At 46.8% G+C, this 15,196-nt stretch overlaps 2 protein-coding genes across 3 annotated transcripts in view; one reads left to right on the top strand and one right to left on the bottom strand.

Annotated features, from left to right (window-relative positions):
* Nucleotides 1-4,034, top strand: part of acvr2ab (activin A receptor type 2Ab) — a 46,710-nt gene extending 42,676 nt beyond the window's left edge. Inside the window, 1 exon segment of the mRNA XM_020917066.2 lies at nucleotides 732-4,034. Within this exon segment, the coding sequence (XP_020772725.2) occupies nucleotides 732-923 (192 nt within the window). The 3' untranslated portion in view covers nucleotides 924-4,034.
* A 704-nt stretch (nucleotides 4,035-4,738) lies between these two features.
* On the bottom strand, nucleotides 4,739-14,750 carry LOC110153274 (methyl-CpG-binding domain protein 5). Of its 2 annotated transcripts, none has more exons than XM_055165065.1 (10): nucleotides 14,548-14,750; nucleotides 14,332-14,470; nucleotides 13,561-13,663; nucleotides 13,313-13,481; nucleotides 10,915-13,239; nucleotides 8,809-9,041; nucleotides 7,720-8,739; nucleotides 7,549-7,622; nucleotides 6,970-7,045; nucleotides 4,739-6,471 (listed from the first exon to the last, which is right to left on the bottom strand). In XM_055165065.1, exons 2-10 carry the CDS (start codon nucleotides 14,442-14,444, stop codon nucleotides 6,418-6,420), a joined length of 4,167 nt encoding a protein of 1,388 aa, XP_055021040.1. In that variant the 5' UTR covers nucleotides 14,445-14,470; nucleotides 14,548-14,750; the 3' UTR covers nucleotides 4,739-6,417. The 2 variants fall into 2 exon arrangements, with proteins under 2 accessions (XP_055021040.1, XP_055021047.1); XM_055165072.1 differs by having other exon boundaries at nucleotides 7,720-8,736.
* Between the last annotated feature and the right edge of the window lie 446 nt (nucleotides 14,751-15,196).

The following is a 15,196-nucleotide window of genomic DNA, read 5'->3' as shown; positions in this document are numbered from 1 at the left end:
TCATGACGAACATGTGAGTCAGTATAGTCACGTTTTCTTTGTGTTTTGGTTGTTTTTCAGCAGCCTTTCTGTATTTTACTGAAATAAATGACAGTTTATGCCTCTCTTTACTGTTAGCAGGGATCAGATTGGTCAAAAATAGGGAGACTTGGTACATTTCTTGTATAAAACTGGGACAAATCAGTGGTTTTGGATAAATCTGCTGGGACAGGGGACACAGGGCTCAAAACTTGTACTGTCCCTTGTAAATAGGGACGTCTGGTCACTCTAGATTATCATAAACATCCCACTGCATCTCACGAACCCACATCTGAACTAGGAGTGTGCAAAAAAATGTATATATCGTATCAATATATCAGCTCACGTATTGATATCGTAGGCTGTTCTGCTGTATTGATATACATCACCAAGAGTATTTTTTGGTATATTTTACTAAATTATTTTGTTACAGCGCTACAGTTTTGTTGTTTGTTCAGAGGAAGGAAACTTGTTTATACGACATATTTGACATTTTCACAGTTTTGATTATTAAAATGTTTGTGTTTGATATTCTCTTTGCACAAGACATGGTTTAACAAAGACTTTTAGTATCACAGCCATGATTTAGCCTTTAATTTTTACCATCGATTTGAAATGTATCGAATCGAAAGTGCGCTGTATCGAGATATGTATCGTATCGGCAACTTCTTAACGATCCCCAGCCCTAACCTGAACCCTCTGTGTCGTCCCAGGGCCTGGCCATGCTGTGCGAGACCGTGGAGGACTGCTGGGACCACGAGGCGGAGGCGCGTCTGTCGGCCGGCTGCGTGGAGGAGCGGATCGGCCAGATGCAGCGGCAGGCCCCCCTCATCGGCCCGGAGGAGATCACCGTCGTCACCATGGTTACCAACGTGGACCTGCCCCCCAAGGAGTCCAGCCTATGATGGAGCTCCCGAAAGAAACGGAAAAAAAAAAAAAAAAAAAAAAAAGAAAAAAAAGGCCCCACCCCCCCCGCCCTGGTTGGCTGGTTTTTAAGTCTTCTCTGAGTGCAGGCCGCAACTTCAGGAAATTGTCATGGCTTCGTACACGGAATCGAACCACCGAACTACCGACTGTAAACCGGAGCGAGGCACTTTTCTCCAAAACTCTCTCCAAAACTATGTACAGATCTCCAGAAGGAAGCGCCCGGCTCCTATTTGCATTTGCTGTTTTTTTTGTGTGCGTCCCCCCCCTCCAAAAAAGACTATCTGCCAATAACAGCTTTTGAATGTCAATAGTGTAATGCTGCTGTACATATTGTAACACAGACACTCGACTCGGAGGGGGGGGGGGGTTCCGACGGGGTCAGCGAGGGGTCAGATGGGGTCAGCGAGGGGTCAGCGGGGAAAGGGAGGGGTGTCCATTCTCAAAAGCATTACGACAATATACGAAAACCATAAACCTCCTTCAACCAGGTTACCTCAGATCTGACGGACAGTAGACTCGCCCCCTCCCCCGGCACCACCACCACCTTCACCACCACCACCACTAACACCACTACTACCGCTGCCCGAAAGCCCGAGCGCTCATGGGTAACGTAGTCCGACGCGGCCCCACTCAGCAGCACCAGAGTTCCTAGCCATCGCTAAACCCCTGGGATTTTTAAACGAGATTTTAATTGTCTTTGCAGTTTTTAGCACTTTTTCAGCCGTTTTCATCAAGTGGCTCGGTCTGGCGTAGTCGGGTCCGGAACCGCCGGGTTTGTAGTTCAATTCCATAAACAAAAAAACAAAAAAAAAACAACAACAAAGAGTGGTCGCTGGTTTTAAAGTTAGCCCACAACAATAATCCTACACACATGTGGATTGAGTTTTCCATCTTGTGAAGTTTAAAGGCGTGCCGTGTAACTTTTCCGGCGTAGGGTAAGGTTTCCACGGAGACGTTACTGCGTTGCTTGGAATGTTCCGCAGTATGGCATTAAACCTATCTATCTCACCTTATTTGATTTAATTATAGGTGTTATTTAGCGCCTCGAATAAGACTCATTCTTACGATATGGGGTCACGTTTCCGTAGATCCGGACTGTAACGTGACCTGGCGATATTACCGGCTTGTATCCACGGCGATAGATGCGTCTAATGTCGTACTGTGGAACATTCCAGGCAAAGACTTAACACAACAAGCAAGCGGCGCACGCTCTACCGGAAATTTTACGAAGATCGTTTTTTACGTTTTTTTGGTTTTTCATCGATTTTGTAAACGCTAATTCAAATCGTGACGAACTCTCGCTTCACATCATCAGGTTAACACATTTATGCAAACAAAGTTCACACAGGTCAAAGGTCACGGAGGGGTGTCATCTTCTTCTTTGGTCTCCTTTGAGGGACTGCGAGCTCTGGTGCAGACTAATACCTGGGATGGTCTTTCAGGTCACAATTCCAATTTATTATTTATTGGTTTTTGAAATTATTCATTCGACAATTGGTGAAGTTCAAAATGAATTCTTAAAAAATTGTAAGAAGTTTTTGTGCCTCAAAGTATATCAAGTATTTAAGTGCAGAGATGCGTAGTATTCAGTTAGATTAAATAAAATTGCACTTCTTATACAAGTTACTTCCTACTTGAGTAACATATTTGACAGAACCCACTTACTTGAGTAAAATTAAAAGTCGAGTTCTAGCCGAAAAGTAAGTAAAGCTAAAATATAACTTTTTGTGGCCTATGTTTTGAAAATATCAGATAGAATTTAAGCATTATTTAAGTTTTTTGTCCTTCCAATTACGGTTAACTTCATTTTGACCATTACTACTTTGTACTTCTACTTGAGAACTATAACAGTACTACATTTTTGGCTGTTCTTCCCACCTCTGTGACGATTTAGAAGAACCAATAAATTGTGTTCTGAGTGACCAACCCGGCCCACCACCATTCAGGGATTCGTACTATGCTTTTTGCGAGTTATATGCAACCAGTGCCGCAAACTCCCCTACTTTTCTGTAGGATGCTGCAGGGGCCACTTTCAATACACACGATTAACTTGTAGCATTTTGGGTTTTTTATCCTTGCATATTGTTGTGGCGTATTTATTTTCTTTTTAAACAGTGCGGTTTGGGTTCCGAGCTCAGGAGCGGCTTTCATTCAGGAAATACTCAAATACAAACTGTACGTGCTTCTATTCTGTGAGGGGACAGAGTGGACTTTACCCGTGGACTATAGGGGGCGCTCTCTGGGGGTCTGTTCCGCGGTCGTGCAGGATCTTTGGGATTGTTTCTTCCTCTCCCGGGACACACTGAGCTGAGGTTGTGTGTCGGAGGACCTCAGGGTGCTCACGGTGCTCGGGTGCTCCCTCTCAGGTTTCAGCCCCGTGGCTCCGGATGGCGGGTGTGTGAATGTACAGGGGTGTGGACTTCCTGGGCCCACGCGGAGCTCCCGGCCGCCTCACAGCTCGGGGTCTCGTCGCCCACTCCGCAGCGGTCTGTACAGAATGACTTTATCACTATTTACTCTGAGCTGATGTGTCCAAGTATGTGTTCTCCTTCAGTGTTTCCTCTACATGCAGACTCACTTCTGACACGGGTGGGGCTTTGGAGCTGTGTTTGGTCTTGGAGCTGGTTCTGAATGGCCCTCTGTGGTGTTTTGCAGGATCCTAGGGGCCACATGTGTGAAAGAGACACTGCAATATGGGACACACAATCATAGACTATACCCACTGACTCTGTCCAAGCCACCTTTGAAAGTGATTTAGAGGAAACATTGAACTGCCACGATTGTATAATGGTTTGGTCGCCAGACCAACAAATATATATATAAATATATATAAAAGAACAAAAAGAATAGAAAACACTACTTTCTGATGTACAAGTCTGTGCACAGCTACAGCACTGACACAGGACGTGCTCCACCCTAAAACAGTCACTAAAAGGAGCCAAATCTCTGCTCAGAGCTGAGATATGCTGCGGTCCCCAGTCACAGCTGAGGGCCCCTGGGTCAGTGCTGAGGCTCTGCTACAGGATCTGGCAATGGTTTGTATCTGCTCAAGTCATCCATGTGATGTAAATAAATGTGTTTTTAGATTGTGATGGTATCTGTGTCTACTGTTTGTTCACCAAACATTCACAGAGTCTGCTCCTTCACATTAAAGGTACTGTATGTAACACTTGGGACGACATGACCTGACTGCACCCCACATATGAGGGAGACATGTTCAAATCAAACGGCTTTTAGTGACCTTGTGTGCTGATTTATTCTTAATAACGAGTTGTTTAAATTTGGTGTTTTGGCTCAAGACAATTTCCAATCAAAGCAAAATGAGCCTCATATGGGTCTCGTTTGGGTTGCCAGTTTGAATGCAGTTGGTATAACCCTTAAAAGGACTTTCTGAATCCTCACTACCTAAACCGCCAATCCTGAATCGCACTGACTCTGTTGCTGCAGTATACACGGTCCATATACTGAGAATGTGAAAACCTCATGTGTCCTCTGTATGCAGGTTATGATTGTAGTACATTTTGTAAAACTAAACTAAAAAGTGCAGGCTACATCCTTTAGTGCAACTAAACACTACAGGTAAATCCTTGCATTGTGGCTGTTGTGATTTGAAGTACTTGGTGAAATCACACAGGACTACCCTCATTACAGCCAGTTGTTTCTGATCACAAACACCTGGCTGTAGGGGCTTAGATATACTCCCAGACCCTACCCTTCCGTCTCACGCTCCCCTTTAGTCCCACTTTAAAATCGTACTTCAAACTGGACATAAAAGTAAGAAAAGAGCAACACGTTATGTTGTTCAAGTAAAAGTGAGCATGTTTTAATATCTTAAACATCTGTGCAACATTGTTCAAATGTTACATCACTGCATGACCTGTAATGTTTCACAATATTTACAAAAAAATCGGCTTACATCAAACCATTAAAAAAGTCCAAACAAGCTGAGGAGAATGGACAGACTATCTCTAGCCCACACAAACCAAAACACCAGCAATCAAGTGCACATCATTCTTCACACAGTATATATTAGAGACAATATATACTTAGTTACCAAATAAAAATACTGACAATGACATGATGAGATTCGAAGAGCACTCACACCTCACACACAAAGGAGAAAGTCATATGGAGCAGAATGAACTTTACCCAAAGAGCTGTTCATGTGTCCGGACCACCCTCGCCCACCCTGCCCATGACCAGACAGTAGCTTCAAATACTAATAAGTACAGTACCTTCTCGATGTCAGATAAGATTAGATTACAATCAGTGACGCCACCACGAAGAAATATTTAGCACAACAAAAAAAAATCTTTTCAGATGTGGACAGTTTGTAGCGTGGCGCGGTGAGGACGTATGAACAGGTGCAACAGGTTATCCAGAAAGTGAGCGGGGATTTCTTCAGTGTTTTAGTGTCCTCTTTTACCCCCCACCCCCCGAACTAAACAGAAGCACAGTACTCAAGACAGAACAGTTTCAAAACATAGAAAGACATACACATATAAGGCTTGAGTTCTCAACTCTTTGTAGTATTATTGCCATCATATTTGTAAAGCTCAAAATAAATATGGAGTACTGTACACAAATAATTTACACGAGTAAACAAAATCCAAAGAAAAGACAAGGCCCCTACATGTGAGTAACTCCTCCTCGGCGTGTCCGGGCCACGTCCAAGCCCAGTTTGTGTAGTGTTTGTGAAGCGGTGGCTTACAGAGCCACACGACATGAGGTCCATCCACCCAAAGACTGCAGCTATAGGGTCTCCAGTCTGTATGTACAAGTATTCAAGTACTCTGTGGGCCAGACAGTAATACTACACATGATATGATGACAACCTTCAGAGCTGTGGTTCAATAGTAAAATGACAGTTGTATTACAAGTGCAGTAGTCTTTGGGTGGACTTTGCAGAAACCCAGTAACAGAGAAGACATGATAGACAGATGTCAGCTGAACTGACTCTGCAGAGGGAACACTTTTCTGGTAAAGTTCATTCTGAGTGACAATGATAAAAGCAGGAGAGGGGGACCTCTACAGGGCACTGTGAGGATGACATGATGCTGTAGTCTTATTCGTCCTATACATGCGGCCGGACAGAACCGCACTCTCAATAGAAACTAACACATTGGTACACTTCTGTTTGTACAATAAAAGATAAAATGTGCATTAGGTACGCTTGTACATGACATTGTACAATATTTACATACAATTCTTAATAGCATGAAATTTCAGGATTATCTATATACATATTGAAAATGTATCAGAAATATTTGGACTGTCTATTTTCTTAAATATGCAAGGTAATGCTCATAGCTTTCCATGTTTTACTATCTTACTAGAAAAAAATAGTTCATTCAGTGAGCTGTAGACAAATTGCAACAGTTTGGGTGTTGTCTCGGGGCCAGACTGTTGTAGCAGCGTCTGCATCAGCCCGTATGTCCGTGTTAGCACCGTGGAGCTGGGCGACAGTCGCTGTTATCTGGAGATCTTCCTCCTCTTGGATTTGGGGAGTTTTAACTGACGCTCCCTCTGCACAAGAACATACGGTGTATGAGTGACACAGGACTACAGACGGGTGTACAGGATGAGGACTACAGACGGGTGTACAGGATGAGGACTACAGACGGGTGTACAGGATGAGGACTACAGACGGGTGTACAGGATGAGGACTACAGACAGGTGTACAGGAGAACTACAGACGGGTGTACAGGAGTAGTAGGAGGACTACAGATGGGTAAAGAAGGACTACGGACAGGTGTAAAAATGCACTACAGACAGGCATAAATAAGGACTACAGACAGGTGTAAAGAGGGGCTTCAAACAGGAGTATAGAAGGACTACAGACAGGTGTAAAGAAAAACTACAGACAGGTACATGAGGACTACAGACAGACGTAAAGACGGACTACAGACAGCCATACTGGAGGAGGACTACAGGCAGGTGTAAAGAAGGACTACAGACAGGACAGCAGACAAGCATACACAGGCATTTAACAAAAAATGGTGCAAACTACAAGACAATACTTACTGTCGCAGACATTTTGTCCAACTCGCTCATGGCCTCGTGGATAGCAGCTTCTAAGTGATTATTGAGTTTTCCCGGCCTGTGAAAGAACATTCACTCATCAGCATAACACTTCTCACGCATTACATTATTTATATTGTGAAATCTTATTTAGAAAGTTATAGTTTCCTTAGTTTAGCTACCCTCTGCTTTGTTTACAACGTGGCAACCTTGGCCCTCTTTCAGTGAGCTTCAGATGAAGTCTCCTGAAACGGTTTTCACTTCCCAAATGTGCCCTGTCAGGGTTCATTAGTGAAATACCAAGTGTGCAAAGCAGTGATCAAAGCAAAAGGTAGCTACTACAAAGAATATCAAACAAATTTGGGTTATTTCACTTTTGTCTATTACATTTCATATCTGTTCACTGTACACTAGAACAATTAATCATGGTAAGGTGTGTTTTGTGTTTTACTGATGTCAACCCCAACTCCCAACTGGAACCATGAAGAGATAGATCTGCCATATAGTTATGCAAATGCAAAATCAATGGCTACATGTCAACTACAATTAAAGTTATTATTATCAATTATGAGAGGTACTTACTTGAGTCCTAGTTTGGCTGCTCGTTCGAGAGCCTCCAAGTCATGTGTTAGTGTTTTAAGTTTCTCTGGCTCTACCTAAAATCAGACAGAAGAGAATCAAGTCTTTAGTCTTGTGGCTGAATCACTATGGAGTGTCTGAATACAGGGCTGTGAAAAGTAGAACAACACTGACCTTGGCCTGTTCCCGCAGCTGCAGTGCTGCTTGTTCGTCCGAGGTCAGTTTGGAGGCCCAGGGGGGGAACCCTTTGAGCCCCCAGACCAACTCTCCCATGTTAAAGGTCCTAGAGCGGTAAAGTGGCTCTGAAGAAGGAGAGTCTGGAGGCCGCAGATCCTCCTCACTGCTCAGGCTTTTGGTGTCCGAGGGGCTGGGGGCCATACCGTTTAGGTGGCCATTGTAGTGGTTGTAGTCTTTGGCCAGAGGCCCCTCCAGACTGGTCGAGGAGCCAGGTGATTGGTCATCCCCGGTCAAGACGTCCCCATAAGGTCTGCTGTTGAAATGGTTGGTAGTTCCATTCAGGGGTGTGTGGTCTAGGCGCTCCTTGTAGTTGGCAGGGCCACGAGTGCAGTTGTTGAAGCGGTAGGCTTCCTCCAGGAAAGCCTTGTTGTGAGTGGGGATCATGCCATGATCGCTGTGGCCCTCTGAGGGGCAGGGAGGGGCTGGGGCCAGGCTAGCAGGACGCTCCACGCAGGGACTGCTCCTGACTTGAGTGGAACACTCCAGAAACTCTTCCCCGCCCCAGCTGCTGCTGTTCTGTGAGTCCAAACCAGGCAAGTGCTGCTCCCTGTCCCATTGGTTCCTGGGAGTCCCCCGGCCAGGGGAGCGAAAGTACTCCCCACTTTCGGGCTCGTTTTTGGGAGCCCTGCGCAGCACCCTGGAGCGGTTATCCCCCTCCTGCCCGTGCAGGACTGCACTCACGGCCTGCGGCAGGTTGACAGGGTCCCCTATGGAAGCAGTGAAGGCACTCATAGCACTGAGGGCAGGGACGGGGCTGGCTTGAGTGGTCCCACTCACAGTGGCCGTGATGGTAACGTGCATGCCTTTGCTGGCAGCGTCCACCACGGCTCTGTAGATGGCATCCACCGCCTCTGGCCCTCCACCAGGACCCCGGTCTGAGCATAGGGCTCCTGAAGGAGGACCCTCGGTTTGAGAGCGCTGGCCCTCAGGAAACTGGCCCTGCTGCATCATCCCCTGCTGTCAACACAAACTCATATTCAAACACTTGGACTGTGACAAACTCAGTATAATGTGTGAGCCGCATACCTGATAGTTCTGGTAGAGGCAGGCCATAGCATCAGCATTGGCACTGTTCTCAGGGTATGAGGGGGTCTCAGAAAAGTGCTGCCCTCTATAGGCCGGGTGCTGCATGTGTGGGTGGGCTGTCTGCTGGAACATGTTGACTCCAGCATTGCCTCCGCTGCTGCTCATATTGGGGTTCACACCAGGAGGAACATGAGGCTGCATTGGCCCCATCCCACAGCGAGACGACGGGTTCACTGTAAAACAACAAATCCAAGTCAACCAGACTGTAGGAAAGTCACATCGAGATGTGATGTTACAATACTGAAATTTCGAAACTTGATTTCGATATTAACAGAATCAATACTCAGTACCACAGTACCAGTGTTAATAAAACTAAAAATAAAAATAGAACGTGATTTTCAACATTAAAAGTACTTTTTTATTCCCATATGGTCTTATATCTGTGTAATCCCACAGTCATGGGTGTATAATAGTCTGTGGTGTTATATTTGTTCTGATTAAACTCAAGATCATTCTAAAGTCATTCAGGAAAAATTATATATTTTAGTATCGTTAGGGAGTTCCGATACTACTTATAGTATCGATTAGTTACTTTTGAAAACCCTAGTTTTTAAACACCGTCCCTGATGGAAAAAGGAACAAACTGATGCAATAATTCCCTGAGTAGTCATTTGATGTGAAAGATTTTGCTTGTGTGGTGTAGTGGTTTAAGGCGTTGCACATATGTGGTTGTTACCACCTTGGTGGCCTTGACTCTCTTAGCAGAATGTCTACCTTCTCTCTACCAATTTCACACTAAAGCTGTCTTGTCCAACAATGCCTCTAGGACAGACTATCTAAAAATGACTAACAAAAAAATAGATAATATAACATTTTCTATGATTTGTGTAATTTATATCATTAATTAACACAGACTGCTTGAGACTGAAGCACATGGAGCACACAAACCTCTGCCCAATGCTTGTTCCCACATGGTGCTGCACTGCACTGATGAACAACAGTGGTGTATTCTACATGCAAAAGCCTAGGGTGACCAGATTATCCAAAATCAAAACTGGGACACACCAGGGTTGGGGTGAAAATTTTCTGTATTTGGCTAAACAAATTACAATTTATGCTCCTCTTTACTGTTAGCGGGGATCAGATTAGTCAAAAAATTATGATGGTCCTGTTTTAGACCTGGTTTGGATTAAACTGGTCAAAAATAGGGACACCTGTGACATGGCTTGTAGAAAACTGGGACAGATCACTGGTTTTGGATAAATCTGCTGGGACAGGGGACACAGGGTTCAAAACTGGGACTGTCCCGAGTAAACAGGGACGTCTGGTCTCCTTATACAAGCCTTTTCTCAGCTCCACAGACAGACTTGGAGTGGGGATGTTTTACAGTATGATTTATCTATCTCCACGGGGACAAGTCACAAGGGCAAGTTGCAGGTCAGATTTGTGGAGCGGCAAGCACGCTCATAGTAAGAATGCATGTTTTCCAAGATATCTTAACACTGTTATGGATAAATGCAAGTTAATGCCTTAGTGTGGAACATTCTAGGCAAGGCAATGACATCACCGTCTAAATAAGCTACGATGGACACTTCACAAGAAAAGTTACCTTTGCACCTTTAACTCCTTTCAGAAACCTAGGTATAAACTATAAATAAAATTTGCCTTTTAATAGAATAAAGAACCAGTATCAAATGCACTAATGTGCCTGGTGCACATGCCATGGGCACTGGGACTGGTGCTGATGTTTATGGAAGTGTTACAGTGCTGTCAAAAAAGCCCAGGCGAAATGTGTTTAATATAAAAATCCCATTATTATACCCCGCCAAGGCTCAGGTGCATGGTTTGAAGGCCTGCCCTTTGGATTTTCCAATATGGCGAAAGGTGTTAGACACCATGCAGGGCTGGTTATGTTGTCACCAAGGCTGTGTCTGCTGGGGCACAGGGAGAGGACCATACCTGAGCAAACCTGTTTACAGTACCTGTTTACAGGGTGCCGAGTACGGACTGGTGACATTTACCCTGCTTATTTTGACATTGTGGAAACAATCTGGTGAGCCAACACTTAAACTGTGGAAGGAGAGGATGGCAGAAAATGTGTCTCACCTTGGTCTGTAAGGGGCTGTGAACAGCTGCCATCAGCGCCTCCATGGGGCATCATCATGTTAGTCCTGCCCATACTGTGAAGAAGGCTTTGCTGAGCATGATGGGACATAGCCCCTGGGTGGGGTCCCGGGTGGGGTCCCGGGTGAGGACCCGGGTGAGGACCCGGGTGGGACAGTGGTGGGGGATTAGTGCTGGAGCGTCCCATGGGCATACAGTCCATTTGTCCATTTCCAGGACCAACAGGTCCACAGTTATTCATGGATGGGGTCTGCATCTGGGACATTATGTCAGGGAACTGGCCCTGATGATGCCCCAGGAGACCCCCAGAGGACTCCATGCTCTGGCAGTGCTGCATGGGGTCTCCTGACCCGCGGAGCCTTTGCTGTGCTAAGAGGTTCTGTGCAGGGCCCCCAGGACTGTAGTGGTGAGGCCCGGCCCCTGGAGCAGGGCTGAGGCCGGGCCTCAGGCTGTGGGAGCTCTGACAGCTCATCGACTGGAGCAACTGAGCCATGGAGGTGTTTGGAGGAAGAGGACCCATGCGGCCCACTTTGCGCAGCTGCTCAGTAGCACTGGGCCCAGGCATGTGAGGTCCGCCCATGGCTGGTTTGCTTAGCATGTTGTACACTGTGCTGTTGCTTGTGTCGTGATTTACAGGCAGGTTACCAGATGAGGCCTTCCTTTTGCGTGTGGGGTCTCTCTGCTGGGCCATGAGCTTGTCTCTCAGAGCCGCTCGGCCGCTCTGTCCCTCTGGGCTGTTGAGCAGCATGGAGGAGTTAGGAGGGAGCATAGGATTTAAAGTGCTGTGTCCCTCTACGCTACGAGGGTCACTCCCGGGACCGGGGTGCCCACCAGCACCCATGCCCGCCATGCACACCCCGCCACTGGCCACAGCGGAGGTGCTGCTGGGCGTACTGTGTTTTTGATTTGCTAGCTGTGCTTTGGCTGCGGCCGAGAGGAGACTGCTGGCAGGGAAGGAAGCAGCGTTCTGTTGATTCAGGATCTGGTTAAGGGGCATGCCCAGTAGTCCTGGGTGGCCCTTCTGGGAAGCGCTGGGGTTGGCTAAAGTAGACGAGGAGGGGGAGGAAGAGGGGGGAGAGTACATGGGATTACTGTGTTGCTGCGCACACACGGAATTAGCCATGGCGGGCATCATTTGGGAGTCTTTGTACTGATGGAGGGGATCATTTTTGTTAGTGGAGGGACTGGAGGGCATGGGCCTGGGCGAGCCCATGGCTGACCTGGGAGAGCGAGGCGGGACCTTCATGGTGGCACATGGGGGCTGATGTCCAGAGGGCATGGCGAAGCTGCCGTGGTCAGAGGAGGTGGAGGAGGAGCGGGAGCGATGGGGGGAGGCCTCCATCCTGCCGTGTGCTGGCCCTGCCATGTGCACAGGGGACGTGACAGGGGACGGGGACACAGAGGCTGAGGCTCCAGCCTGAGTCCTCTGAACATGGCCCCCATGCCCCGCGGGGCCCGGCTTCACTGTGGGTAAAGGTAAGTTGCTTGGCAAAGGGACGATGGCAGGGGGCGGGATGTTTACATTCATCACTGGTACCTGAGAGTGAAGGGGAGGCTGAAAGTTTGAGTTGGGCACATTGGCCGCTGGGCCAACAGGTTTGCTTGGGATGGGATCAAGGATGCCCAGAGGGTCTTTTTCAGAAGTCAATTGTCTTTTTTGTAGGGTGCAGGACGGGTGTGGGGGAACAGGGTGTACCGGAGGCTGTGTTTTATGGTGGAATTGAGCACGGGGCATATCCATAGCAGAGGGGAAAGTGCCCCGGGGTAGGTTCATGACAGGGCTTTTGGCCGTGGCCGCGGGGGAGAGAGGAGTACTAGTCCTTCCTGTCATGGAACATGAGGGCTGTCCTGGGGGAGAGCCATGGAGCATGACACTGGGAGGAGAAAGAGGCGTCCGACTATTCCCATGGTGGGGGCCGGAGCTGGGACTTCCACCTCCAGGAAACCCAATTAGACTGGTCCTTGTGTATCCATCTGGGCTCCCCAGAGTGTCAGCACAAGGAGACTGAGAACCATCTCCATACATTTTTGAAGTCGGAGGGGGGCTCAGCATGCCTCCATACCCAGAGCGGTAAGGGGACTTGGGACCTGGGTCTCCACTGGCCAGTCTCTGTCTCTGGTATCCAGAATACATCTCCGGCTGCTGGCTGGCGCCCACCTCCGGTGGTGGATACCGCTGTCCCGCTGCCATCATCATCTTGAAAGGGTTCTTGCAGTCTGGGCCCACAGCGTTGGGCTGGCCTTCATGAGCTTTAGTCCTGACTGCTCGCTGACTCAGGGGATGCAGAGCTCCCACAGATGATGTACCTTCACAAAAAAATAAATGCTAGGTTAATTGCTTTGCTTGTTGACAGTGTTGTAGAATAAGGAAACAAGTTACCTCCAGGACTGGTAATGCTCAGGGGGGAGTGAGTCTCCATGCTTTTGTGCAGTGTAGCCACAGCCAGCAGCTTCCTCTTGTGGATGCACAGTTTGGTGACATCTTCATCAGCCTTCACATCCTCAGCTGTCCTCTGCTTCACTGCAGCTGCAGCATCAAAGTTAAACACCTGAAAGAAAAACAGAACGTTAGAATAAGGAGAAAAAATATGCCAGGGTGTTACCCCATGACTGAGGATGGGATTGTACCTTATGGAGGATGAGTGGACACTCCAGGCCACATTTGCAGGTCCCATCTGTCAGCAGGTAGGTCTTCACCTGCTCTAGGCTGGTCAGCACTGAGCCACTGGGACTGCACACATCACACACTCGTCAAACACCAAAGCTCTACATGGTTCTACCTTATTTGCTTCCCCAGAGTTATATTGTGATAACTTCTTGCATGTTAGAGTATGTTGTTCTGCATTTAAGGGTTGAGTATTCCAAAAAATCTTTTCTGCGGGTATTACTTTTCCTTGATATCAAAAGTTTGGAAACCCTCGCATTCAATGTTTTTTATGTATAGTATTTTCTGCATTTTAGATAATTAACATAACACAATAAACATTGACACTGAATAAAGCATGATATATGCAATTATGTAGTAAAGAGTGAGACAAATGGTAAGAGTGCAAAGCAGTGATCAAAGCAAACTGGGGCTATTACTTGAAAATTAAAATCTAAAATAAGTTTTGAGTAATACTGAGATTTTTTTACTTTATTTTTTTAATTACATTGTCCACATGTGTCCATTCATTAAAAAAAAGAAAAAACAAAGATGAAAAAGTGTGTCCAAACTTTTGACAGGTAATGCACTTTTCTTCTTATGTGGAACAGTAACTGAGTTTACAGTAAAGAAAATCTAAATAAATCACATTTTGGCTTATCAGCTATTGGCTGCTCCCGATTCTACAAAATTTACATCAGCCATAAGAAGCTCACACAATGGTCTATGCAGCACATGAACCCAGTGATGCTTACCTTATGTAGGCGACCGGGCCAGTGGGGTCCACCTTACGCTGCCAGCCAATGGGCACCTGCACAGGGGCCGGACGCTCCTCCCCTCCGCTCTCACACTCCTTTCCTCCATTCATTTCTCCTCTGCTTTTACGCGCACCACCTGACGCACACAGGAGCAGACAGGTGTCATTAGGGTCTGTGGGTGAAGGTCTGTGTGGGAGAAACGGGCCACCCTACCCTTTAAGCTGCATCGTGGCTACTGTGCAAAAGGTGTGTGGGCTTCCATTACTGTGGTCCAGAGCCATGAGGTGTCTGGAGGGGCTGTGGAGGTCCTCGGCAGGGGGAGTGCTCCTCAGCCTTTCACCAGCCGCTGTATCAGAGCTCAGCCTCACGTCCAGATGATCACCTTCAACATCACGGTTCACTTAAACTGCTGGGCCACGGTTCACTTAAACTGCTGGGCCACGGTTTTCCCATGGTTCCTGTCAACACAACCCGAGAGGACATGGCCAAGTCAGACCAAAAGTAATGAACAATACACAGAATGAAAAATGTATGGAGCAGTTTTGGAGCACACAAGGCTCTATAGTTGGACCAACATTGTATCTCAGAGTTAAACGGCAAGGTACAAGGCGAAGTTCTAAGGAGGTAATTGAATGGCGCTGAAAAATGCAGGGAAAGGCTCTCTGTGTGTGGTTGTAATTTATAAAGTACTTTAGACTCCATTCATACACAATAATGATGAAAGACCATTGTTAACTTTGCACAACAAATAGACAATTGTTCAGATGCCACCAGTGAAGAAAGCAGTGACTTTTGCAACACCAGATGTCTGAGCATGCAGACTTTGACTGCTCCCTTCAGGTGTGAAGACAAACTGTCAGTC

Source organism: Boleophthalmus pectinirostris, unplaced genomic scaffold (genome assembly GCF_026225935.1).
Source record: "Boleophthalmus pectinirostris isolate CB_2022bp ecotype Guang Dong unplaced genomic scaffold, ASM2622593v1 HiC_scaffold_11, whole genome shotgun sequence".
Classification (NCBI taxonomy): domain Eukaryota; kingdom Metazoa; phylum Chordata; class Actinopteri; order Gobiiformes; family Gobiidae; genus Boleophthalmus; species Boleophthalmus pectinirostris.
This window is presented reverse-complemented; position numbering and strand designations above follow the sequence as displayed.